The sequence below is a fragment of the Daphnia magna genome, linkage group LG2, assembly GCF_020631705.1.
Source record: "Daphnia magna isolate NIES linkage group LG2, ASM2063170v1.1, whole genome shotgun sequence".
Lineage (NCBI taxonomy): Eukaryota > Metazoa > Arthropoda > Branchiopoda > Diplostraca > Daphniidae > Daphnia > Daphnia magna.
This window is the reverse complement of record NC_059183.1, coordinates 10,663,217-10,688,686: the sequence shown is the minus strand read 5'-3', so window position 1 is coordinate 10,688,686 and position 25,470 is coordinate 10,663,217. Positions and strand designations below refer to the sequence as shown.

Below are 25,470 nucleotides of genomic sequence, written 5' to 3'. Positions count from 1 at the left end.
GACTTATACTGTTGTGTAAACTGTGCAAAACTTGTTGTGTAAACTGTCTAAAACCACGGTTCTTACGGGTCACACCGCGGTTCTTACGGGTCACACCGCGGTTTTTCCTAAAACCGCGGTGTGTTGTTGTTTTTCCTAAAACCGCGGTGTTGTTGTTTTCCTAAAACCGCGGTGTGACCCGTAAGAACCGCGGTGTGACTCAACAAACCGCGGTAAAACCGCGGAAACCGCGGTGCGATCGGTTCCCAAAAATTGATAAACCGAACCGCACCGGTTTGGCCTTTTTAAAAAAAGGAACCGCGCGGTTCGGCCAAAATCGTACCCGATCGTCGCGGGGCCGAGCCCTATCGCCGACCGGCGATCCGATAGCTAAATTCCAGCTATTGTGGATTAGACAACGTTGCAAGCATTCGTCGCCATTTCTTGATGTGTTGACTGCGTTTTGTCGTTCGTGTGTTTGAAGGAATATTAAAAGCAACAAATTCTGGGTTTCTCAAGTCAAATGTGAGATTTATAAATTTATTGATTAAGAATCACAAGTGGATGTTGCGTGTTATAAACGTTTCCCCAAATACAGCTCTAATAAGTCGCAGGGTTTGGTAGAAGTGTCACTATCTGCTGTTTCCCTTCTTAAGATTCAAGAATAATTTGTAGACTGAACCATTGTAACTGAAGCATCTTTTTCTTTTTTCTTTTGCGTATTTAGAACATGCAGAAACTAGAAACGGCGAGTTCGGAAAAACTAACTAAGGAGAGTTCTCCTGTTTCAAATGCTGTCTCTACGCCTTCCATATCTACACCCCAAAATTCTGTCAATGGTACTGCTGCCTCTGTGGGAAATAATAGTGGAAGAGGAAAACGTGGAAGTGGTAGGGGTGGCATAGGAAGAGGGGGACAATCAGGGAGAAACAATCAAGGAAATGGGAAAAATGGTAACAACGTTGGCCGGTTTCAGCGTAATACAAATCAAGTTGGTCAAAGCCATGGTGAGAAAAAATGGGAAGATAATTCACATGGTAATGGGCATCAAAAACTGTCAGAGGTTAGTTAAATTTAAAAGTTCCAATCTTTAAGTTAACACATGAACACTGTTTTCAAAATTGAAAGGATCGCCAATTACTAGAGAAACTTGCGTCACTGTCCAATTCTACTGCTGATCTACCAATCAGATCCTTTACAGAAACTAAATTTTCAGGCCGCAGCCGTCTGTATGTTGGAAACCTTGGAAATGATATAGTGGAGCAGGATTTAAAGGAACACTTTTCTGCATATGGAGAAATTGCAGAAGTCTTCCTCAATAAGGAAAAGGGATTTGCTTTTGTCAGGCTGGCAAGTGCATATTTTTTGTTCATTACACGGTGGTTTGAAATAATCTAAAAAATTCACAGGATTACCGTTCCAATTCAGAAAAGGCAAAACGAGAATTGGATGGGAAAGTTTTGAAAGGTCGTACGTTGCGCGTTCGCTCTGCTCCACATAGCGCCGCTATTCGTGTGAAAAATTTGTCTCCCTTCGTAACAAATGAATTATTGGAAAAAGCCTTTTCCATATTCGGAGATGTAATTATGTGCTTTCCATTTTAGTGTATGTCATCAATTTTTACATTTTTCAATTACAGATTGAAAGAGCTATAGTGGTTGCTAATGAGCGTGGACAATCAACGAACGAAGGTGTTGTTGAATTTGTGCGCAAACCAGGAGCCCAGGCTGCAATTCGGCGTTGCACCGATGGCTGTTTTTTCCTAACTTCGTCATTACGTCCCGTTGTAGTAGAACCAATGGAACAATTAGACGATGAAGATGGATTTTCAGAACGCGCATTTGCTAAAAAAACTCCGGAGTTTACTAAAGAACGCGAAGTACTTCAAATAATGTATTCTTTTCAATTTTAGTTTTTAACACAAAGATTTATTGACAATTATAGACGGGGCCAAGGTTTGCTGAACCTAATAGCTTCCAGTTTACTTACGGTCAACGCTGGAAGCAATTGTTGGAACTGTATAAGCAAAAAATGGATGCTGTTGAGCGGGAATTGAAAATCGAAGAAGATAAGTTGGTGTCCCAGATGGAATATGCTCGATATGAACATGAAACCGAACTGCTTCGTGAACGTAAACAATGGTTACTTTCTTTTATCGATAACATGACAACTCACAACGCTATCAAATTATTCGTAGAACTCAGACTACGTGAGCAGGATCGCGAGAGACAAAAACGTGACTGGGAATTGAAAGAACGCCAACACGAAGAATCCAGGTTACGAGAGGAGGAAACTCTTCGTCGACAACAGGATGAAATGCAGCATCGATTGCGCCAGCAGGAAGACGAAATGCGTCGGCGTCAACAAGAAAACAACATGTTCATGCAAGAGCAAAACACAGATGGAACTCCTCCAGATTTTCGTCGACCTCTCCAACCTCCCACATTTGATCGGCCAATGATGGGTGGTAATGGACCTCATAATCTCATGGATCTGCAAATGGTATGTCAATACTTTTCAATTTTTACCAAGCCAACAGGCCGCTTGCAATCCTGTTTTAATGTAATACTTCCGATCAGCCTCAAAGATCGTTTCTGTTTTCTGTGTGGGTCAAGGTTCATTTGATGAAATTGTGGAATAGGGAATGAACCAACGAAGGTTAGGGTTTATTGAAAACCCTTTTGATAAGACTTCCGTTGTTTTGTAGGCCTCTATTGCAATCTAGACCAAAGTTCTAATTTAGGACAGTAGGGTTTACCTAGATAGAGAGAGCACTACTACTTGTTTGAAATAGGAAAGGTAATGGCCAACATGAATCATTGAAACTTCGAGAATTTTCTTCTGAAGATTTGTCTTGAAATTGAAATTCTACCCAGTATCCCATGGGGTCAAGGGTATTATGCGCATCGGTTTATTATGGTTGTCAGTGTAGGGAATCACATTCGGTGAAAGAACAGCCATTATTTTGACGAAACATCTTGGTATCCTTAGAAGTCTTCCTTTTGTTTTTTCGATGACTCATCGTTGTCATATATATATATTTTTTATTACCACTCATAATCTTTGATTCTTATTGGGAGGGGGTGGAGAACACAGCTGTGTGGCTCACAATTTTTTATCATAAGACTTATCGGGACGTCCCTATGTTGTTATCTAATTAAGGAAAATAAGCCGTTCCACAACTCCTTTGAACAGCGGCCTTTGGAGCCGCCACCGATGTTTAACAACATGCCCATTGGGGGTCGTATGGATGGTCCCAACAACAACATGGGAAACATGCCACCCCGCGGGCCACCTCACGGAGTTTCTGCTCCGAGGTGGGGCCGACCCAACGAACGCGATCGTGAGGATTTTCTGGTAAAACGTCGCCGTTTCTGAGAGATTGGTTATACTATACTCTCCTGACTTACTTTCAGCCTATTCTTGAAAGGCATCAAAACAAATCTCGTGCAAATCTTAAAAAAAAAAAAAAAAAAAAAAGACAAGAAAAAAAACCACGAAAACAAACATTTTTAAAAATCATTGTGTTCCTTTTTCTTTATTTTTTTACGACATTAAATCTCTGCTTGAATTAGTTCCGTTTCTCAGGTTAAATCTGAGACAAGCTATTGTCTTTTTCTTTTCTTTTTTTCTCTCCCTCTCTCTCTTTCTCGTTTTCCCTCCTTTTTTTTCTGTTTTTTTTTTTCCTTTTTTTTGTTTGATTATTGCCTTTTTTGTAAGTCGTTCGACTCTTGGTGTTTTGATTTCTTAATTGTCCTCACTTATATCTGCCATCCCAACCAATCCAAACTAATTTTTAAAACATGACTTTGATTGGTTTTGTTGGTAAAATGTGTACTACACACAAAATCGATGACCTGTCGAAGATCATCTTTCTTGTGTGCTTCTTCTTTCAAAAATATAAAAAAAAAAAAAAAAAAAATCTTTTTACAAACAAATTTTTACGCCAATGGCATAAAGGTGTTATACGGGGGATTGACAACTCAAAGACGAAAATTACGACACTTAAAATTTTTCCTCACCTATGGTGATTTCATCAAGCGTACGAGATTAAACCTCTTATGATTGATATTTCCAACATCTTGTAACGGTTGCCAACCCCATGGCTTCATGTATTAGACATTTGTGTATGACTAATGTCTATGCGCAGAAATTGTTCTTTTTAGCAAATATCAGAAGCCCTTCTAAAAAAAATGTGTTTGCAAGTGGCTAAGCTGCTTTTAAAAATCTTTTTGTCCTGCTCGTACTTTGGCTTCGACCAGATAACGCCACCCTTTGATTTTATACGTAGGTTACCTTGATCACACCATAGGATTTAAAGCTTCACAGTGAAGAAAAGCACTGAATGCTCATGTCTTCCTCAAATGACGTCAGTTGCACATCAGCTTGCAGATGAACTGTATCCTATTGGAATGTCATTTGAGGTTTTTTAATTACTTCTAACCTGTTTATCGGTCTCCGTTTTTTTTTTCTTCCCTTTATTTCACTCCCGCTTGTCAGTCTTTGGGCATTTTTCTGTTTACTTCACACCCCTGAATTTTGTGTTGGGGGTAGCTATATCCATTTGTTGGCATTGGATGGAAAGACACTTCAGTGCTAATCAAAGCACTTGATGTGTGCTAGTGAAAAAATGTTTTACTTATTCAACGCCATAAAAAAAAAAAATAGAAATCTGGTCATTTGAGACATGTAAAAATGTCATCTTTTCAACAAAAAAAGTCTAATTTAAGATTCTGAATTCTTGAGAGATTGGCATTTTCAAAACTGACTGATTTTTGCAACAGTTGCCGACCCCAGATGATTGCCATTACTTATGTTGAACGCTAAAGTTTCTTGCAAGCCATAAGACAGTATTTGTTTCTCAAATAAGGCGTTGTATGGTGAACATTATCATTCATTCTCAGGAACGAAACTGGCTTCTTTCAGAAGGCTGGAGTTTTTTTTTTGCTTTGTTTTACCTATGATGTAGAAAAAAGAGCTGCACCTGGGTTCTCCAGTACAAAATTTCCTGTACGTACAGAACGCAACTCGATTTTGCTTAACGAACAATTAAAAAAGGAATATGTTTTTCTTGCTGGATTTTCTATTTGAACTGATTTGAGGAAAATGCTTGGATCAGGTCCATGCAGCAGGATTTAAAAAATGCATATTCCTCCTGCAGTTTTTGCCGCTGTTTTGATTTAGCAGAAATGTTTCAAAGCTTGTTGTTTGTCTGTGGAACTTTTTAAACATTGAATTTTCAGACAATATCTGACATGGAATCTATTAACCTGTGAAACAGTAACCACTACGACGACCTTATTGCGTGGAATCTGCACGAATCGTGTAAGTTGGCGTGTTTTGATAAGGTAGAGGACTACGAATAATTCTGTACGTGCATTTAAAGAACATTGATAGAGAGTAAAATAATTTAGAGTTTATTCTGCTAATTTTCTGTGGTTCGTGCAATTAACGTAACAAAGCGAAATGTAAGTCGGAATCGGTCGGAATGAATAGTAAGTATTGGTGGAATGGCAACTCGAGCCCTAAGTGTACGTGATCTACAGTTTTGGCTTAATGTCAGTATTCTAGCCAAAATTCAAAATGATTATGAAATCCTTTAGGAAACTTGAAAAACGGCTTATGTTTAACCGTGGGAAAGAAATTACGGTGTTTTTAGGTTAAACGAGTAATTTTCTTTGTACTACGTAAACATTCAGATTTAATAAAATAATAATAGTAATAATAAATCTTCATAAAATACGAAATTCTTCAACTAATTATAGTATGGTAATAGTACGCTTAACTGATAGCCAGTTTGCCTCACTCGATGTTAAATTAATTGAAAGATACGTAAAAGTAGCTTAAAGCATTCATTTGTATCCTGACAGTAGACACCAACTAGATAATGGTGAACTAGGAAAACAAGTGGTCTTTATTTGAGGCAAAATTTCTCACAACAGTCGTAGCCTATAAATCGGGTGGTCTAACCATAATATGCTACCAATTTCACGTCATAAATAATTTTTGAAGTAGTGTTAGCAAGGTTGGTGACAGTATCAGGTTATCCCATTACATTGACCTTTTATATTCACAAGATTAAAAAAGATGAAATATTGTCGTCTGGGAAATATTATAGCGTCATTGCCACTGGCGTGTTACGGTGTTAGGAAGGCCAAACTGTTGTCGACGTGGAATATTTTCTAGAAATTCTGATTGACGTGTAATCCCGTTTAATCTCATAACCTCTGGACACGTAAAATAAGAGCTCGATATTTGAAATAATAGTTAAGACAAATTACCATTTTTACATGACGACGAATTTTTAATTTCATTAAAAAAATCTCCAATATTACTGATGATCACGAGGCATAAAGTTTTTGTGGGAAAAGCGTGCTTTCAATTTTTAGTACAATGGCCTCATCATAATGGGAAGAAACATGGAACGTAGTTCTTCTTTTCACAATGTACTTCGAATCAGTTTTATACAATACAGAAACCGTGTGTAGTTTAGTAGCTAAAATCACTAGCTACCAAACTGTACGTTTTGGCCAAATTTGGTCATATTTTAATTCCGGGAGAACACAATATTGTTAATTGTTTCAATGCCCTAACTTTCCCCTACGATGTTGGAATCGATTGCCAATCCGCGGGTAAGTATAGAAAAATTATATTGACTAACATTATTTTCCGTCTGATTACTAGAGAACGTTTTTCTGTTAGACCATTGGCTCACTGTGACAGGAGCGGGCACAATCTGACATCTCAGCAAACTTTATCCGATTGTTGACTGGAAAAACCTGGATTAAGCAGAACCATCATTTCACTATCAATATATGAGACATCGATTGCCTTTCTCAGTTCTAGAATAGATTTTGTGGAAATGTACTACGTAATTGTGCTCTGTGCACATTTTTCCAACTCCTGGACAGGAAAGATTTTGAAGCCTGCTCACGAGGCAAAGTTCTTTTGTATAGTCTAGCACAACAATTTAGTTGTGGTGCGTATGAGATGCGTCATTTAGTGAATTTTGGTGTTATAATTAATGTTGGTCTTCATGATGGAAGCCAAAATAAGTGGAAGCCGTTTCAAAAATCTTTTCTGTACGCCCTGTTCCAGAATTGTGTGCACTACCTTCAGATTTTATCAACACGTCGAATTATGCAAATAGTGTAATCTTGCTGTGTCATCTAATCATCAGCAAAGGAACTTAAAAAACGTGTTGGTTTTTTTGCATTTGCCAAGACTTTCGCATTATCAGCCTATTAAAGAAAAACAATTTTCACAACACACGAAGAATTTTTAAAATTTGGTTGTGATATATCCGAGATTAGTTATTTGAAAATGTTGAAGATCTTAGAATTCGATTTTTTTTTATTTTTTTATTTTTCTCTTTTTTTTTTTTATATATTTTCTACCTATGAATCAGTGACTAGCCGGAAAGTTGGCTGGAGTTTGTCTTTAAATTTTGTGTCGTCGATGTCGTCTTTGTTGGTTAAACTTAAAAAATTTAACAGAGGCGGAAGTTCAAACAGCCTATTATTATAGCTGTCCGCTGAACGACAGAAACAATTATTTTAATACTTCCCTAAACATTACACTATATCAATTTTTCCATAATGCTATAGAAATATAAACGCTTACGGAATGGCGAAGTTAGATCGTATACTTTTATGCAGTGATCAGCCGAATCAATTTTGATTTATAGCATATTTTGATTTAAATCATGATTTGAATCAATTTTCCATTATTTTTGATTTTTAATTTGAATTAGTTTTTGAAAAATAATGATTTTTGATCTTGATTTCTCATTTTTTTTTTACAAAATTGATTTTTGAAAAAAGAAAATTATTGTTTAGTAAGAATGGGCTCAGATTGGCTCTAATCGGGGTAAACGAACCGCCCCGCCCCGAAAAAAGCCGATCGGGGAACCTCTTCGTTCAACGGGTTGGGGCGGAGTGAAATTAGAATTTGTGTTTGATTTTGATTTTGATTCGGATTTTTGAATTTTGGTTGTAGAATGAATTGGGTTAAATGGAATTAGATTTTTGATTTTTAATTCTGTCGACAACGTGATTTTGACGGCATTTGATTCGAATCAAAATTTTAAATGATTCGGCAACCCGATCACTGGAGGCAATGACGGGCATACAATCTTGTAGCCTATTAATCGAAAATTTTAATTCAATAAAGTAAAACGCTTCTGCTCTTAAACTAGAACGTTCAACCGGGGGGTTGTCGACTCGTCATTTGGGTGTACGAATTAAAAAATGAACGCTTACGTATTTTTTCATATTTTTCCTTTTTTTCATATTTTTGTATTTTCGATATTTTTTTACATTTTTTCAAATATTTTCGTATTTTTTCATATTTTTTCATATTTTTTCATATTTTTTCACATTTTTTCACATTTTTTCATATTTTCCAGATTTGCTAAATTTTGTGAAACTTTTTTAGATCTTTTTTTTACATGTTTTTCATGCTTTCTTACAAAAACAACTCTATTTACCATTAAATAATTAAAAATGAACATTTTCTTCAGCAAATGAAGCCTAAAATTTAATTAACTGTAAAAGAAAAGCAAATCAGCACCGGGACTTGAACTTCAGTACCGTAGAATCTCTACCCCATATCCTAATTGCCTTAGTACTATAGTTACCGATTTCGATAAAATTTAATAGTGGGATAACAGAAAATGTTAGTCGTTTCACAAATAAAAAAATAAAACAAAAAGAACAAAAAAAAAGAATAATGAATAAAAATTTCGAAAATTAAAATTTTGGCCTCCTAAACCGTCATTGACGGTTCGTCAATAAAAATTATTGCGGGGCGCACTGGTTTATCCAACAACCCAAACCGACCCACCCGAGCCGACAATTTTTTCGAAATTTGATTTTTGAATACCAGATAAACTTTGATGTAATGTTATTGTTGACCTGCGCCATCTATTACCTGTTACAGTTGGAAGGCATATGTTCGGTCCATATCAAAATTTTGTAAAAAAAACAAATTTTTCAGTGTAAATCTTATTTTTGGTAGGCTTCTTCTATTTTACCTATTTCCGTTAGGATCATAACTGCGCCCGTATGAGCATTTCGATATATTAAGTATAACTATTGCCGATTTTTCAATTTTTTAATATATTTTAATATTTTATCATATTTTATCATATTTTTTTGTATTTTTTGTATTTTTTGCTTAAAAATATTGGGGTGTATGAATATTTTTTTGAATTGACAAACCCTCGCGTTAAACCTGTATTTACTGCCAGATCATGATGACAAAAAGATTATTTTTGTTTTCTTGAAAGGATATAGTGATAATCACTAGCTAAATTTCTCCATCGACGGAATACAACTCAACTCACGATTTCGACATTTTAAATCTGTCGAAGAATTATAATTTCCATTAAACGTGCTAATAGCAAATTTAAAAAAATTTCTGTTGAAATCTTGCTGGTCAAAATAGCGGAGTTAATAGCGGCTACACATATGCAAAAACTTTAACGTTAGATTTACAGAAAAAGTGGCCACAATAGGTGCGTTTTATCGTCAACCTGTAGTTGAGCTGCTCAACTTTTTGGTTGACCATAAAACGGGTTTTACGTTGTTTGAGTAGAACTTTTAGGTTAAACTACGCAGTTAACCATAAAACGAAAATTGATCTCAACATATGGAAAGCTCCTCCTCCTTTCCCATCCCTTTCAGAAATGCTTAATTGTAAATTTGATAGAAATAAAAAAAAAAAGTTGTTTTAGGAAATAACGGTGTCTGTAAATTTTTCAAAAATATTTATAATAGTATTACGTAGTTTATTGAAATTTGCTAAAATGTTTTAATATATTGATTAGTGTGGAGTAGCAGACGTAAAACGTCCACATGAAAAATTTGTAGCAACAAAATGCAGATAACTCAATTTCTTCAATGTCTATTCAGTAGTTATTTACTTATCTCTAATCTCAAATTTCTGGAATGGTAATAATGTAGGAATTATTACCAAGTTTAAAATATTTTTTTATATATTTTTTATTTTATATATATTTATTATTTTATTTAATATTTTACCTCTTGGCCTTAAAACACCTTCACACTTTGTATTCATTGTGATAGGAAAAAAATTACAAACGTGTACCACGACCCACGTGCCACGTCCCTATCTAAAGAAAGCCGTCTGCTGTGATGGCTTGAACAAAAAAAAGGTTGCCAGATTAAATAAAATAAGAATTATTATAAAGTGGGAGGGTCAACCAACTTGAATTTAGTTCAACCACAGTTTGGACTGTGGTTGAACTTTTGTGGTTGAGCTCGAAAATTTGGTCGAGCACAACTTTGGTTGAACTTTTTGTTAACCATAAAGCGGAAATCGAGCTCAACTGTGACGAATTGGTTAACGAAAAAATACTGATTGAGCTCAATTTAGGTTCGGGTTGAGCTAATAAAAAGTTGACGATAAAACGCACCATAAGAAGGCAGGTCTATACACGCTTCCAAACATACTACTAAGCGCTACTAAGTAACCGGGGCGTTTTCCGGTGCCCCCAGAATTGCGCGAGTTCAAAATCAATGTATCCCTATTAAACTCCAAATGACTATGTAGTTGACCTTAGTTAATTTAATTTCTTATCATACAAAATATAATTGACAAGCGAATGCGACGTCTAAGATCGAAGAACCCCGCAGCTTAGTTAACAACCTAGAATAATAAACCGATTTTCCATGTGGTCTTTTGATTTTAGGATTACTCTTTTCCGCCTATAGACCACCGATTTTCAGAAGCCATGCAAGTGCTATGTGCATTGTTCCCTATAATCTTATTGCTATTGTGAATCTAACTGAATTCGTTTGTATAGCTGGCAAGTAAACATAAAGGTAAATATGTTAACTAAGCCTTACGCTTGATCTTCTGACTCCAGCGCAATTTTTCTTTTCCACTATTTATAACACAAATTATGCGGAGTAATAATGCAACGTGATTTTTTCGGTCTCTCAGTAGCAGTGTTCTGCCGAATAAAGCTCTTTCGAATAAAAAACGTATTCTGAATAAGAATACGAATAAAATCTTATTCTTTATTTCGAATAAATTTTTATTCGATTTATTCTTATTCTTTATTCTCGAATATTTTTTACCTGTATTTTATTTTTATTTTTTATTCGATTATCCAAAATTTAAATGGAAAAATCGAATAAAAAATAAAGTTCCTCTAACTTTAAAAATCTTTGTTTCCGCTAGCCGTTGCTCTTTTGTTTGGAGTTATTTTTTCCGTTTAGCCATTGAAAATGTCATGAGGCCAATAATTGTCTGCTACTAGCACACTCTTGAATTAGTGATACTACTTCTGGGGTCGTATTCCGAACGCCGACTTAGACTTGACTTGGACTTGACTTAGGCGTTTTTCCTACTTGACTTGAAAAAATTTTCAGACTTTACCCGAAGTTGAATTCCGAACCAAAAAATTTCAATTCAAGTAAGAAACTTGGACTTGAAAACTCAAAAGTCGAGCATTAAAACTAAGTTAAGTCTCTCAAATCTCAAGGTACCTTTTAGGTGCCTTGAAACTGACTTACGGGCTTAAGTTCTATAAGTAGCGGTGAGAATAGGCAGTGGCGTTGCGTTTGTTTACACAATGGCCGATTATTGTAATGACGTCATTGATGAATTCTTAGAGGATATGGGTAATTTAACTGATAATTTTGACGATTTATCTACGGGGAGTGATAATGAATTGCGAGCCGAAAATCGCCGAGCCAAAAAGCGTCGTCTTATTCCATTTTATCGTACAAGGAAAGATATTCTAAGTTATTTTTCTGCTGACAAATTAATGGTGACTTTTAGGTTCGATCGACCTTCTATAGAATTCATCACAGGTTTTATCACACAAAAATTAATGCAGAATTAATTCCCCTTTTACAAAATTTTTATTTTTCAGCACTTATTGCCGATATTTTACTCATTTTAAACTAAATTAATAATAAATTAAATTAATATTTGACTCATTTTAAAAACAACTATGTAAACAAAAGTACAATCACAGCAATTTTGAGTCACTTTGCGTACAAGTTCCAACTTCTTTTTGCTATGACTTAGACACTTAAAATTCGTCTGCAACCACGAGAAGAATTTTGAGCAACGTCCTCTGCCATTGGCTGAGTTGCCAATTGGAAGAACTTAAAGTATAAAACTAAGCTGTTACGTTTACGTATTAAAGTGTATCAAATCTTGCAACTGGAATTAGGCATTTCGGTAATAAAATTATCAAATAATGCCATTTATTTTTATAATTGAATGCTAATACAATAGGGCTACTTGAATTTTGAATAGGTGTGACTCGTGTGAGTGTAAGACAGGTGTGAGCTGTTCAGAAATTTGGAGTCATTTGACTGGAAGTGTAATTGGCTGATTGCTTCAAATCACTTGCTTAATTATTTACTATTAATTGTTTTTAATTTTATGATTCAAAAATCGAAACATCATCCTTAAATTAAGAAAATCATTAGAATTTATTTTATTCGAAAATTTATTCGAAAATTTATTCGAAATACGAATAAAAATATATTTTATTTTTATTCTTTATTCTTTATTCTTCATTTTTTATTTTTATTCTTTATTCTTATTCTTTATTCGATTCAATTTTCATTTTATTCGTATTCATATTCAAATAAATTTTTTCCTTATTCGGCAGAACACTGCTCAGTAGTATCATAAGGGTACCAGACCAAAAGGACAACGCCTTTGATGTTTCGTTTTGGCGTCTTCGTGCAAATGGTGCAAACCCATTGGAAGATCACTAGATTGAAACAGATTCTTCAGGAATGGTTTGACACATTCACCAGTAGAGAAACCTTCTAAATGTCAATTTTCACGACAGTTAAAACCTTGAAAATCAGTGAAAATTAATGCTTTGAAACGATCAGCGGAACAAAAAAATTCGTAACCTTCCGTTTCCATTTCTAGTCTCCCCATGAAAAAGACAATTATTCATTATTCCAAACGCTACTGTTAATAAAATATAGATTTTCAAGCAAAAAAAAGAGCCAAAAATGAATCCCAGCTAAACAATATAAGGAAATAAAAGTTAATTTTTACATGAACTGCACAGCAACGGAAGTTCCATCCTATTTGTGCACATTTGTGCACCACTTTCCCCCTGTGCTTTCTTGAATAAGAAAGCACATTTCTTAAACAAGAAATCACATTTCTTAAATAAGAAAGCACATGGGAAGAGTTGGTGTAGTGATAATTGTGCACTGATAACTACGAGTGGCCGTAAGTCCGAAAAATTTGAAAAAAAATTGTGTCAGGTACCTTATTCATTTCCTAGCTAAAAATGAAATTTCATAGCCTTACAGACATTTTTTGGACATATTTTCCCAAACTGCACAAGCCACTCGCCGCCATAAGAACCCATGCTAAAATGGTTCGGAAACCCGTGGTGTTCGGATAATTTTGGCACCTTCTGTATATAGAATTTTTTTGTAGCAATCGTTTTTAAATATGAGATTTTTATAGATTTTAATATAATTTTTTCGTTTTCATATTTTCTTGTTGATGTAAAAGATTGCTAATGTGATTTAGATGTATAAGTTTTAGTGCGGAGAGTTAAATGACCATTTCTACTTTTTATTCCGTGATATTTGGTGGAAATTTTGAAAGATTTGACATTTGGATCGATACTGCGGTAGCTGTGGTGCTTCCCTCCAGACTCGCTGGGAATATCCAGTTTTCAGGACATGCTGCTTAGTGAATAGGGCAATGTCACACGACTTCTTATTCTCCCTCTTGGAGTACCCTGTATAAAATTTGCCAAGCTGTTTGTCAAATTGGCGGCAATTAAGCATTTCACGGTCCGATAACAAAGGTATCAAGATCTGGTCAAACAGCTAAATAGTCCGGTAGATTAATTTAACATACTCCATGTGTACCGTTGCTCGTTGCTTTTTGGTTAGCTTTTCTACTTGCACAGGTGGTTCTAGGAACATCTTCAATTGCAGAATATCAGAACAATTGCAAAAAAAATCTTAAAAACAATTGCGTGTATGATGATAGAAGGATCGATGAATTATAAAATATTTTTAAGTTGTATAGTATCCGGCAGAAAAAGAAGTACACTGATTTATTTTGAAAAAGCCATCTGTGGGTAGAAAATATTAATTGTTTACTTTTTTGAAGAGAGGTCGGGCGGGTTTGGCGCAAAATCATCATTAAGGGTAATGGGTAATATAAGTCCAGAAACCCTTTCTTTTTGCCCCAGGGATTAAATGTCTTTAAAAAAGTGTAGACTATATTATCACTAGACTCCTTTACCCCTAGGCTAACAAGAAAAATTTCTGCAATACAAAACAGAGTCTTTCCATTAGGGAGGGTGGGGCTAGTTGGTACAATTTTTTAAATTTCTTCTCTGGTTTCTTTAATTTTTCATATTTTGACACCTAAAAAATTGTAAAAGAAAGCTCAGATAACCAGCTTTCTCGTGCTATCTTTTAATTTGATCTACGTTGAAGAATTCTTATCGAAATCAACGTTCAAAAAGCTAAAAAAAATTTGCCTACATGCCCCACTAACGGGGTAAGTTGGCAGTGGTAGTGGGGTAAGTTGGCCCCATGTATTTTAAATACGGATTTCAGTGAAATGTTGATGTTGTAAACAAACTAGAATAACATTACAATAAACAAAAATCCTATAGTTATTTTAGAGTGGGAAACTCAGAAATAAGTTGTGATAACTTACATAAGGATTAATAGCCTTAAATGCAAAAAATAAAAAATAATATACATAATTCAGGCAAACATTTCACAGGTGAACATCGTATAAAGAGAAACACTTAAAATTTGCCAAATTTTGGCCTTTAATGCATACCACTGTTCACCATAAGTCATATCTAGCAAAAATTCGACTAACAATTCCCTGACATTTTGACAGGCCATGTACTATACATATGCATGTATAATGCCTATGCCGACATGCCCCATGTTGCAATGTATCAACTTTCCCCAACCCGGGGTTTATTAAAATAAAAATTTTTATTACTCCTTTGTAATTGATTAAAACAAATCCATTGTTACAGTTCGATAGAGGACACAATTTTCTATAAAACTAATATTTTTTAAAAAATTATATGCATACCAAGAAAAGATAAAATTGATGAATACCAAGCACGCAACTATTGTGGATTTGACGCACAAAAATTTCGTTATTTTCTATTTCCTAAACTATTTGGGATAAATTCATAAAACTTTGCACAAATGTGCGCACGATAAACATCTTTGACTATGAATTATTTCAATAAAACCTCTTTCACACAATTCGTCTAAATTAAGAATTGCAAACTTGCCCTCCTGCCAACTAGCCCCACTCTCCTCTACTCGTTATTATCATTATCGGGTCAGTTAATCGGGTAGCAAATAGAAACACAAAATTCTTTCCATCGGTATGCTAGCTATTTGCTAGTAAATTGTTAGTTAAACCACTGTGTTGTGTGTTGTTTATGGGATAGGTTTCCGTCGGCGACGCGGGAGATCCGCGTTCTAAGGTTGGATGACACAACTGTTTACAAAATTATTTCGGTCCTGAAAATAGTGTAATTGTTTAATAATAAAACAATCATAAAACATATAAATATTTTATTATAAATTTTAAATAAAATATATATCATTAAATATTTATTTCATTGCATCCGTTAGCTAAATTTGCTCTAAAAACTAATAACGCAATCAAGCTTTAAAAGCGGTGAAACCAATCCTATTTCGAGAACGTCCACTTTCTCCTTTAAAGTAACGGATTAGCGTTGTAGTTCCCGAAGTAAAACTAGATTCGATCGCGTTAGTTGTAAAGTTTCGTGTACAATGGATGCGTGTTTGTCCAACACATGAACCACCGCTTAATTCTGGATTTCAATAGCATTGATCTTATTTTTGAGTTCCAGAAGATCTGCTTGGGTAATGACTCAAAATAACAATTTTCGTGCATTGCCACCCAAATTTAGTAAACTTCTTTTCAAAAGACTCACTCCTGAAAAGGTTAGGGCGCATGTTGAATGTCTTGATTTACAAATCTTCAAAGTCTCATTCAGTAGCAACACACCCCATTTCTATCCCCCCCCGCAAAAAAGTAGCTGCATTCCTCCAAACTGTGTGTACGCCCGTTTTGCATTCCTCGGAATCCGCCACAGCATACAGATTTTCTGGGTTTAGTGCTATCCTTTGTTTAGATGCCTCGTGTATAGCACTTTTAATGCAGTCATTGCGAGCTGGCGAGCTGGCATTTCATTACCGTTAGTTTGAGACCGGATTGGGTCAAGCAAAACAGCACCAGGTGGAACCATTGCACGTGACTTTCGAAATTTGGTGCACAAGCCACAACAACGTCTAAATAGACGAGATATGACGTCCATTGTAATCATCCTAAGATCCCGTCCATTGCTCGTTGGAATGAACTGGGACCATTGATTAACCCATGCGGTAGCACTTTAAATTGATACAATCTATCTGACGTGCTAATTGATGTTTTTTCTTTATATTTTTTACGTAAAAATATCTGGTGATATCCAGATTGTAAGTCGGTTATGGAAAGTATTCTGATCGTTCCAATTTGCTTAGAATGCCAATAAGTCGTGATAACCGGTACACGTCTCTGATGATCACTTCGTTGAGGTCGCAGTAGAAAACACAGAATTTCTACAAACCATCTTTTTCTTAATCAGAACTGCTGGTGGCATTTAAGGACTATAATAAGGTTCCATGAGGCCCGTATCGAACATGTATTCCGATAGATTTTGGATAATCTTGCGAGCTTTTCATGTGCTGGAATGTGGTCTTTGACAAATTAGTGCTTCTCCTTCCTTCATATTTGTTTGATATTCCACCGTTGAAAAATATCCGATGGGTTTGTCATTTGCCGCAAAGTAGTCAAGTAGTTTTTTTCCTGGGTGTTGCCAATTTGCTATCGTTCTGTGGGATGTTTTCAGTAGTTGTTTCATCGAAGTTACACGGAACCACTCCGTCTCTACATGGATGTATAGTTCTTAGCGTCGATCCTTCGTCTAACAAAACTGGAACAGAGGAGAAATTCGTGACTGGAATCGACTGGATGTTATCCAAAAGCATAGCATGTCCTACGGATAGTGTTTTTGTAGTCAATAATTTTTTTACAGGGGATGAACAAGGGCATGGCAGTTGGTTCAGCACAAAGCGTCGTAGAAACTGGAATCACTGCCAAAGCTGGAATCATGCATATGGTAATAACTATAATCTTATGATATTTTAGGAGTTGGATTATTGGTCATGTGATTCCTCAAGCGGTAGTTCACCCGATGTAACTAACATTTAAGTGGGTGTATTCGATCTGAAAAATTGTTTGCTAATGTTGTTCCGTTGGCAAGTACTATAAGACCATGCCATTGCTCCGGAAAGTAAGTGTGTGTTTCAATAAGTCTGGTGATATAACATAAATGGCTGATCCTATACCCACCACTGTCATGGTTGTAATGTCCCCGCATAAAACCTGCTCTTTAATTAGACACGACACCTCTGCCTGACGCCTGACTCCTGACTTTCCTTCAAGTGGAGGCTGTCCGTCTTTTTATACGGTAAGACAGAGAGCAGAATTTAAGGTCAAATGAGGTCAGACGTGTTCGAAATAAAAAGTTAGGCGGAGGATAGCTAGGTTTACCGTTGAGATAATAAAATTAGAAGGGGGGCATTCGGGGCAACAACCTTAGGGTCAAAACGGGGTAATAGCTGAGAGATAAGGGAAATAAAAAAAGCATGTTCAATTTGATCATTTAAATTTGATTTAGTCGGTTGATCCTGACATGGCTCCCCAATGTCCAAATAGATTGTATCTCACAATCTCTTTTCTCAAAACAGTACATCATCCAGTTGAAGGGAGATGACAACTTAAACAGAAGTATTTGATGAACATTATTGCGTTGGTCTTCGTTACAATGGATCAAGTTCATAAAGCGACCGCCGCAGGACAATCGACTCAGATAAAATGATAATTTTTTACTTGGAACGAAATACGGTGAAGAAAACTAATTCATCTACAAACGAGTAGTGACGCGTACGTCTGAGAGCGTGGAGCTCGGTGTGGCTTGTACCGTCGAAGAAAATATGTGCACCTTCAAGCGTGGAGCTTGATTAAACAAATCTGAATGAAAAATGTTTAAACCTAGACGGTCTCTTCAAAACAGATTTACAGGAACAAAACAAATAATTCGAAAAAGGAGAAGTCACGCGGACGTCTATGATCGCGGAGCTCGGTGTGGCGTGTTCCGTTGAAAGAAATTCGTACCACCTCGAGCCCTGGGCTCGGTACAAATAGAATTGCCTCTGTACCAGGTGTGCTTAAACCTAGAACACCGCTTCGCAAACAGAAATATCAATAAAGGAAGAAACGATGTAATAGCTTCAATAAAACGTCGGCTGTTCTAAGTAAAAAAAAATTGAATTGTTTATCATTAGGATGTTCTGTTTAGTTTGAAATGGAGGTAGGGGAAGGATAGAAGCGAGGTTGGTTGACTTTTTGCCACAGTCTATATAAATATCAGGGATGTCAAAATCTAAGGGAACTAGCTTTAGGTGAAAAAATTCTGTAAGAGCTGGTGGGACTTAGATAGTTGTGAAATAAATTGGATAGGTTTCATTGGCAATATTGATCTTCCAATGTCGGCTTTGTCGAGTTTCCGTGCGGCCTTGGAGATGGATAGTTAGGCGGCTGGGAAGACAAGCACTCGCCTCCTTTGCACGAAGAGCAATGGCACTTTTGTGCAGCGTAGACTGCTTCGTTTCGTAATTTTGGCCACGGCCGATTAGATTCTGTGATTTTTTCGGCTTGGTGTACAGCGTGTGAGGCGCGTTGGTCGTCGCCTAGCGCCGCGTATTTTTTGTTATTTATTTATTTAGGGAGAACTCACAGTTGAATGTTTCCCTCTACCCGGGTAGTTTTATGTACAAAGATAGGTTGATCTCATTCCATTTGAAGGGCCTAGTATAAGATCGAGTGTAAAGGCTGCACTTGGTCCAGATGTTTCAACCCGGGCTGGTCGTCGCAGTCACCGAGGTGGTCGAAATTCACGACGATTTTTTGTTCCTTTCTCTTTCTTGCTGTGATGCCTCACTCCTGACTCTCCTTCAAGTGGAGGTGGTCCCACTTTTTATACGGCAAGACAGAGAACAGAATTTAAGGTCCAATGAGGTTAGACGGTTTCAAAATAAAAAGTCGGGCGGAAGACAGCTGGGTTTACCGTTAAGGTAAAAAAATTAGAAAAGGGGTCATTCGGGGCAAGAAACTTAGGGTCAAAACAGGGTAATGACTGAGACAAACTTGCGGTTTGATCAATTTTTTTAGTGAACTCAAACTCATCATGGAATGAGTTGATCGCACGATCAACTCTACTTACAATAATTTTGAGTTCGCTCAATCTCATATTTGCGATCAATTTTTACGTTTATTAAAAATACGTCATCTAGCGGGTAATAAAATAAACATGCCGAAATTTCTAGACCTTAAAATCGTTGATAAATGAAGAGACAATGAGACATAAAACTTTGGTTCTTGAATCACCTTTAATTTTTTATTTACCATTTATTTAACATATTGTTGTTCATTTTTAAGAAAAACAACATTTCAAAATGTTTGTCTGTCAACCAGTGTTTCGGATTTTCTAAATTTGCCGGATTTGACTCAAATCCAAATCATTGCGTGTGTTTTGAAATCCGTCAAATCCAAATCAAATCCAAATCCAACTCCAAATCCAAATCATTTTAAATTAGAGAAAATCCGATCCAAATCCGATCCAAATCCAATCCAAATCCAATCCAATTCACAATCAATTGTTAATTTTATGATTGCAACATGTAACACATAGTTACATACAAGTTCTTCTACATATTTCTGTGTCAAGGTAAAAATTTTTAAAATTTCCTTTAAATTTTTTTACTTTAATCCCTAATTTAATATCAAATAAAAATCCAAGACTTAATTGGATTAGTTTACTTTTTAATAGAAGTTTTGCTAAAAAGTCTGTTCGACTTTTGATTTCTTACAAAATCCATATTTTTTTAAAACTATAATAACAGGTTCCTTTAGATTTCTCTAGTTGGATTAAATCTTTTTATTTCTGAGTATTCTGACTGACAATGGTGAAAAGAGCAAAAAAAAAGAGTTAGCCACAATTCATCATTTGTGTTTGACAGGAGTCACAGGACTCATAAGTTTCATATTTCGCTGAGGAAATCACGAAATTTTTCAATCTAATAAAACGGTAAAGAGTAAATGTCTGGTCTTACAGAGGATCAAGTGCAGAGTCTGCAGACGACAAGAAAGGTAAATACTAAACAGTGGCTGGGTGGTACAGGAAAAAAATTCTAAATTGGAAAAAATCCGAAACAGATCTTTATAAAGGATTTGGATTTGATTTGAAAAAATCCGGGTTTTTTTTTGTGGGGATCAAATCCGATCCAAATCCAAGCCATTGAAAAATAAGGCAAATCCAAATCTTTTAAAAATCCGGGAGGATTTGGATTTGATTGGATTGGATTTGATTTAAAAAAAATCCGAAACACTGCTGTCAACTATAGTCGTTTGGGGTAAATATTAATCCCCCTTGACTAAACAGCCTCTCGACTGCGGCCGAAGATGACAAAGTCACGTTATATCGCCTAAAAAAATAATGAGATTACAATGTTGTTACACACAGTAACGTGTTGTCACATACTTATACATCTTCATAATCGTTGGATAATTCCTTAGATCGTCGAAATTCCCACATAACTTCTAAAAAGTCTCCACTTCATCAATAACTTTGGTCTTAGTATTTTTTTGTAATTGATGCAAAGAAATCCTTAGTACATTTTGGTTTCTTTTCCGGGCTAGGATCTGAAATTGACGAACATGTTCCGTCACTGAACTCATCTGAATTTTCCAAATAAATATTATGAAATTTACTTTCTTCAAAATTTTAAATATGCAACTGATATAATAGCATACGATTTGGTCTCATTGGATATTCATTGAAAGCGAACGTATTCTCCCTTTAGTAAGTTTTTGGCGCGTCTAATTTCATCTTCATTATCCAACCAGGACAATTTAAAGAAAGGATCGGTAAGTGTTGCCAAATGAAGCTCGTTGTCAGCAAACATATGTTCAAATCTGTACATATTTACAAAATCATTATTAGTTATCCATTGAACTATGTGGTACTCTAACTGGAGTAACAAGAGATTAAAATTAAGTTACCTACAATGGATCGCATCAAGAATTCCAGTTATTAGTGACTGGCAGTGTGTGATTGATGCATCGTCTTGCAGCTGATTTTTTTTTAAAGAGAAATTGTGGGAAGGAGATAACCCGAACCAATATTCTTTTCCCCCTTGCCATTCATCTAATGCTTCGGTAAAATATCACATTACTTTGGTATACTCCTTTAAGTATTGTTCCTGGTTAGGGATAAACAAAGTTAAACTAAGCTCATGAAAAAATTTCTTCATGCATCTATTCTTCTTCTTCAAGAGCCAGACAATGCACCGTATGGCGGAGTATTCAGATTTCCATCTTATCTCGTTTTTTAAGATGAACAGTTGTCTAATGTGGTGCATTATGATATAATGTCAGAATTAACAAAACTTGACTTAATTCTTGAAAGGTTGGATCAGGAATCTTCAATATGTCAGCCTTTGCAATTAACCTTAAAATGTGGCAGGCACATCTGCGATGTAGCGGCAGAGTGGGATTTACATTGCTTGACAGATGGTCTTCCCTGATTCGACCGTCGATTAGGTCTCCAATTTCGAAATATAACAATTCTTCTTCTTCATCACTTTGTTCGAAATCGTCATCTTCATATTTTGGCACATTTGATGCCTCACTACTCTCATGGAACGCCTTTACGAAGTTCGAACCGTTATCGGTTGTGGCTCCACGCATTTTGTCTATAACTGAGTACTCCTTATGGAGGTTTTCTATTATAGTTGTCAGGACATCATAAGTATGTTGACCTTTTATCCGGCGGATGCGAAGACAGGCACTTCTTCGCTTTAAGGATCGTCTACAAACCAATGGATAGTCTCACCGATATATGATCTTCTGCGTCAATGCCTCAATCGTCGTTGCTGCGTCTGTACAGTTGCTTAACACATCAATCAACTGTTGTCTTCGTTCAGTGAATTCCAACTCTATTTTTTTGGTGAAGAATGTGCGTCCACGTAAAACTAAATTTGGTGCGAGACTAGACACCAGTTGCTTGAAACCCGGCTTTTCAACAGTGTTTATAGACGACACGTCTACAATGAGGTAATTCTGAAAAAAATCATACAACAATTCAGAATCAGAAAAACATACATCGAGTAATGTTGTAACTTACCACCACCCAACTGTCAAGGTTTTCTTGGATAATTATTATACCTTTATTTGCTGACAAAGAAGTCGAGAGAGTAACTGTGTAATTACTCTCAGACGTTACATGCTTGAAGCATCATCCCAAAGTTTCACGTGGCCAAGTTCTTGAGTTGGATCATGTTTCTGAAAATAAGGGAAACACTGAAATAGTTATCATATATTACATGCATTATGATTGCAACCAAAAATATTACCAAAAATGCCTTTTCGCATTATGTCAAGAACAATGAGAAACAACAAGCAGTTTGTCAGTGCCATCCTTTTTTTCTTTTGAACGTAGCCAGAAAACAGACACCGATACAGACTGGCATGTTTGCCAGTGACATTCCCAACAAATAAAAAAAATATTTCAGAAATTACTAGCTTCTTTACAGTGGTTGCATTCATGCTATAGAAGTACAAATATAAATGTGAAAGAACAAAATCAAGTTTATCGTAATATTACAAATTGTTACCTGGCATTTTCATGTGACACGTTGGAATTAGGGATCACTATTCTCATTTTAAAAATCGCCCTGAACAGATAGCTCGGAAATTGTGATCGTTAATCTAATTCAATTCCCTGTCAAAGAGTAAAACTGAAATGTAAAAAGACAAAATACCACAGAAAGTACTACGAACAGTTTGAAAAACTTATGACAGTATAATTATTAAGCCGAATTTAGGAGTAGAATTATGGGAATATAGTTCTATATATTATCAGTAGATGGCGTGAAATAAGAAGCGTTGAGTCCCAAATTTAAGTTGAGTTCGATCAGAATTTTTAAGTTTGATTGCGATCAAACTCATCTCAAAACGAGTTAATCGATCGCTAATTTTTTTAGTTTGAGTTTGACCGTGATAATAAATTTATTTCAATCACGGCAAGTCTGGACTGAGAGATAAGGGAAATAAAAGAAGCACGTACACCGTTTGAATTTGATTTGGGTGGCGGATCCTCACAATATATGGGGATATCCCTGAACGTCACTTTGTCCTGAATTGGACGTCCCATGGACGTAAAAGTCTTCATCCGTTGGATCGTTGGGATCCCTGGGACGAGCTGAGCAATACCTCCTTTGATTGGTCCCACTTAGATATATAGAAGACGAAAACAGTCTTATCCCAAACTCATAAGAATTCTTCATTCCTAGGACATCCCTGTTAGAGTCATTATAGTGTCAGTTTATTTTTCGTTCCAAAAATGGATTAGTGGGATATCCACACTATATCCTTTTATCGAATTCCTAGACATAGCTTTCCATTTCAAATTCAGTCCCACATTTACGTCCAAAGGATGTCAAATTTACAGTCCCTTCAAATTAGAACTGTTTGTTTCCAACCGGACTAGTAATCGATATTATCCTAAAAGCCACGCTTTGGGATTGGGGACTTCATCTCTAAAAATAGGGGTCGTAAAATACGCCGTTGTTGCAAAAAGGAAAGATTATATTCTCCTAAGCTATTTATTTTTGGTGAAAGAGTGAGCAAGAGTCCTTTTGGTCTGTTCTGTTCACACCTCCAAGAATGAAACAAGTCGACATCATGATATATTAAATAAGTGACAGATAGGGGTCAGTCCCGAAACCCGACCCTAATACCGGAAAATAGTGGGGCGATGCTTAAACAATACATATACATTACTCGCCCTTATATGTCCGAACACCCATTGTTTTAGAGCTTTTTTATGGGTTCTTACAGCGACGGGCAATGTCTTGCGAGGACGGTTAGTCGGGATGGAAAATATTGACGCATGCCTGCCTGGAAACTTTCGTCGATCGTTAAGAAAAGAACGAGATATTTTTTATATTTACTTGTATGTTTTTATCAATAATTGTTGTTGAGTAGAATGCTAGTAAATATGACGTAGTTATCTGAAAATGAGCATTGTAAACAAATTGAATTGAAAACGTTGCTGGAAAAATTTCTTTTGGAAAATATTTAAGGAGCCTAGTACTTACCCTTAACCGATTTGTCATTGACCGTATCTAGAAAAGCGTGATTGAAAAACATAATGTGGGATGTCAAATTTAAATTTCTTAGAATAATTTAGTATTTTTCTACTCCAACTTCGTTTTTCAGCACTCGCTTCTTTTGCCTTCATCTTAACTCAAAAGACATTCATTTTCCTCATTGTAATTTGTCAAATCTGTAATCAACTTGAATTAAAAAAACAAACAATAAAACAAGGTCCATACAGACTGGCCCGGATTCAGATAATCACTCCATTTGCAGTCTTACTGATCTGCCTAAGTAAATATGCAGTATTTTAGGCCTAACGTAATATAAGAATTATAAGCTATGCCAGGAGAAGTAGCCTTTCTTAATTTTCGTATAAAATTGTAAGGGCAAAACGGCAACAGTTTAGTTAAAAAACTAAATGTTTCTCTTAAAGTATTTGACTTTTGTTTTATTTATTTGGAATTTAAACATTCAACTACCACTCAAAGGATTGGAAATGTCTGGTATTTTTATTTCTCCTGATACGATGAATGATATTTTGAGCAATTTTATCCTTCTGCATTTCCCACAATCTATGGAGGTAATGTACTTTTGAAAAAAAAATCTGTCTAAAACACTATAATGATAGAAAATGAGAAGAGGGAGGGTAAAAGAATAGTGTCTATACACCTTCACCCCATTGGATAATCAAAAGTGATTGGGAAGTATTCTAACAAATCAGACATAATGTAGCCACAATGCAACTGGAAAGCCTAAATAATTCTTTACCAAAGAGAGCACTTTCTTCCCATTGTGAACTTTTCTAATTTTTTTAAATTTCAGATGATGAATTGGGCATAAAACACATGAATGTGTAAACGATGCTCATTTTGTCAAAGAAAGCAGAAATTCCTGGTGGAGCCTGAACAACTGGATTGGGATGGATTTTCATTGTGAGCTTACACCAAAAGGTGATTATAAACAAAATACTTACTGAATCAAAGGTATAGAAGAAAATGGAGCTGATTTATGACGCCATGACTCTTGTCAGCTAACTACTATTCTTGAAAACTGACTGAATTTTTTACAGTATGTCAGCGAAGAATATATTATTTTGTAATAAAACTTTCTACTTATTCTCGCAGCAAAATAAGATTTGCGTTTTCTTTAGGGAAGCAACATATGTAAATTGAACAAAAC

General features: G+C 35.7%; 1 protein-coding gene and 1 long non-coding RNA gene across 4 annotated transcripts; one reads left to right on the top strand and one right to left on the bottom strand.

Moving 5' to 3' along the window:
- The first annotated feature begins 343 nt into the window (after positions 1-343).
- LOC116917438 (hrp65 protein) lies at positions 344-25,395 on the top strand. 3 transcript variants are annotated; one of them, XM_045169883.1, is made up of 9 exons: positions 344-504; positions 707-1,042; positions 1,108-1,329; positions 1,389-1,559; positions 1,619-1,858; positions 1,924-2,110; positions 2,177-2,481; positions 10,694-10,826; positions 12,650-12,986. In XM_045169883.1, the coding sequence occupies exons 2-8, from the start codon at positions 710-712 to the stop codon at positions 10,781-10,783; spliced, it is 1,548 nt and encodes a 515-aa protein (XP_045025818.1). In that variant the 5' UTR covers positions 344-504; positions 707-709; the 3' UTR covers positions 10,784-10,826; positions 12,650-12,986. The 3 variants fall into 3 exon arrangements, with proteins under 3 accessions (XP_045025818.1, XP_045025819.1, XP_032778799.1); XM_045169884.1 differs by lacking the exons at positions 10,694-10,826; positions 12,650-12,986 and adding an exon at positions 25,114-25,395; XM_032922908.2 differs by lacking the exons at positions 10,694-10,826; positions 12,650-12,986 and adding an exon at positions 3,142-6,530.
- On the bottom strand, positions 20,507-21,280 carry LOC123470140. Its single transcript, XR_006643651.1, has 4 exons — positions 21,193-21,280; positions 20,944-21,105; positions 20,672-20,868; positions 20,507-20,615 (listed from the first exon to the last, which is right to left on the bottom strand). It is a non-coding gene; the product is annotated as an uncharacterized LOC123470140 (long non-coding RNA).
- Positions 25,396-25,470: the final 75 nt, after the last annotated feature.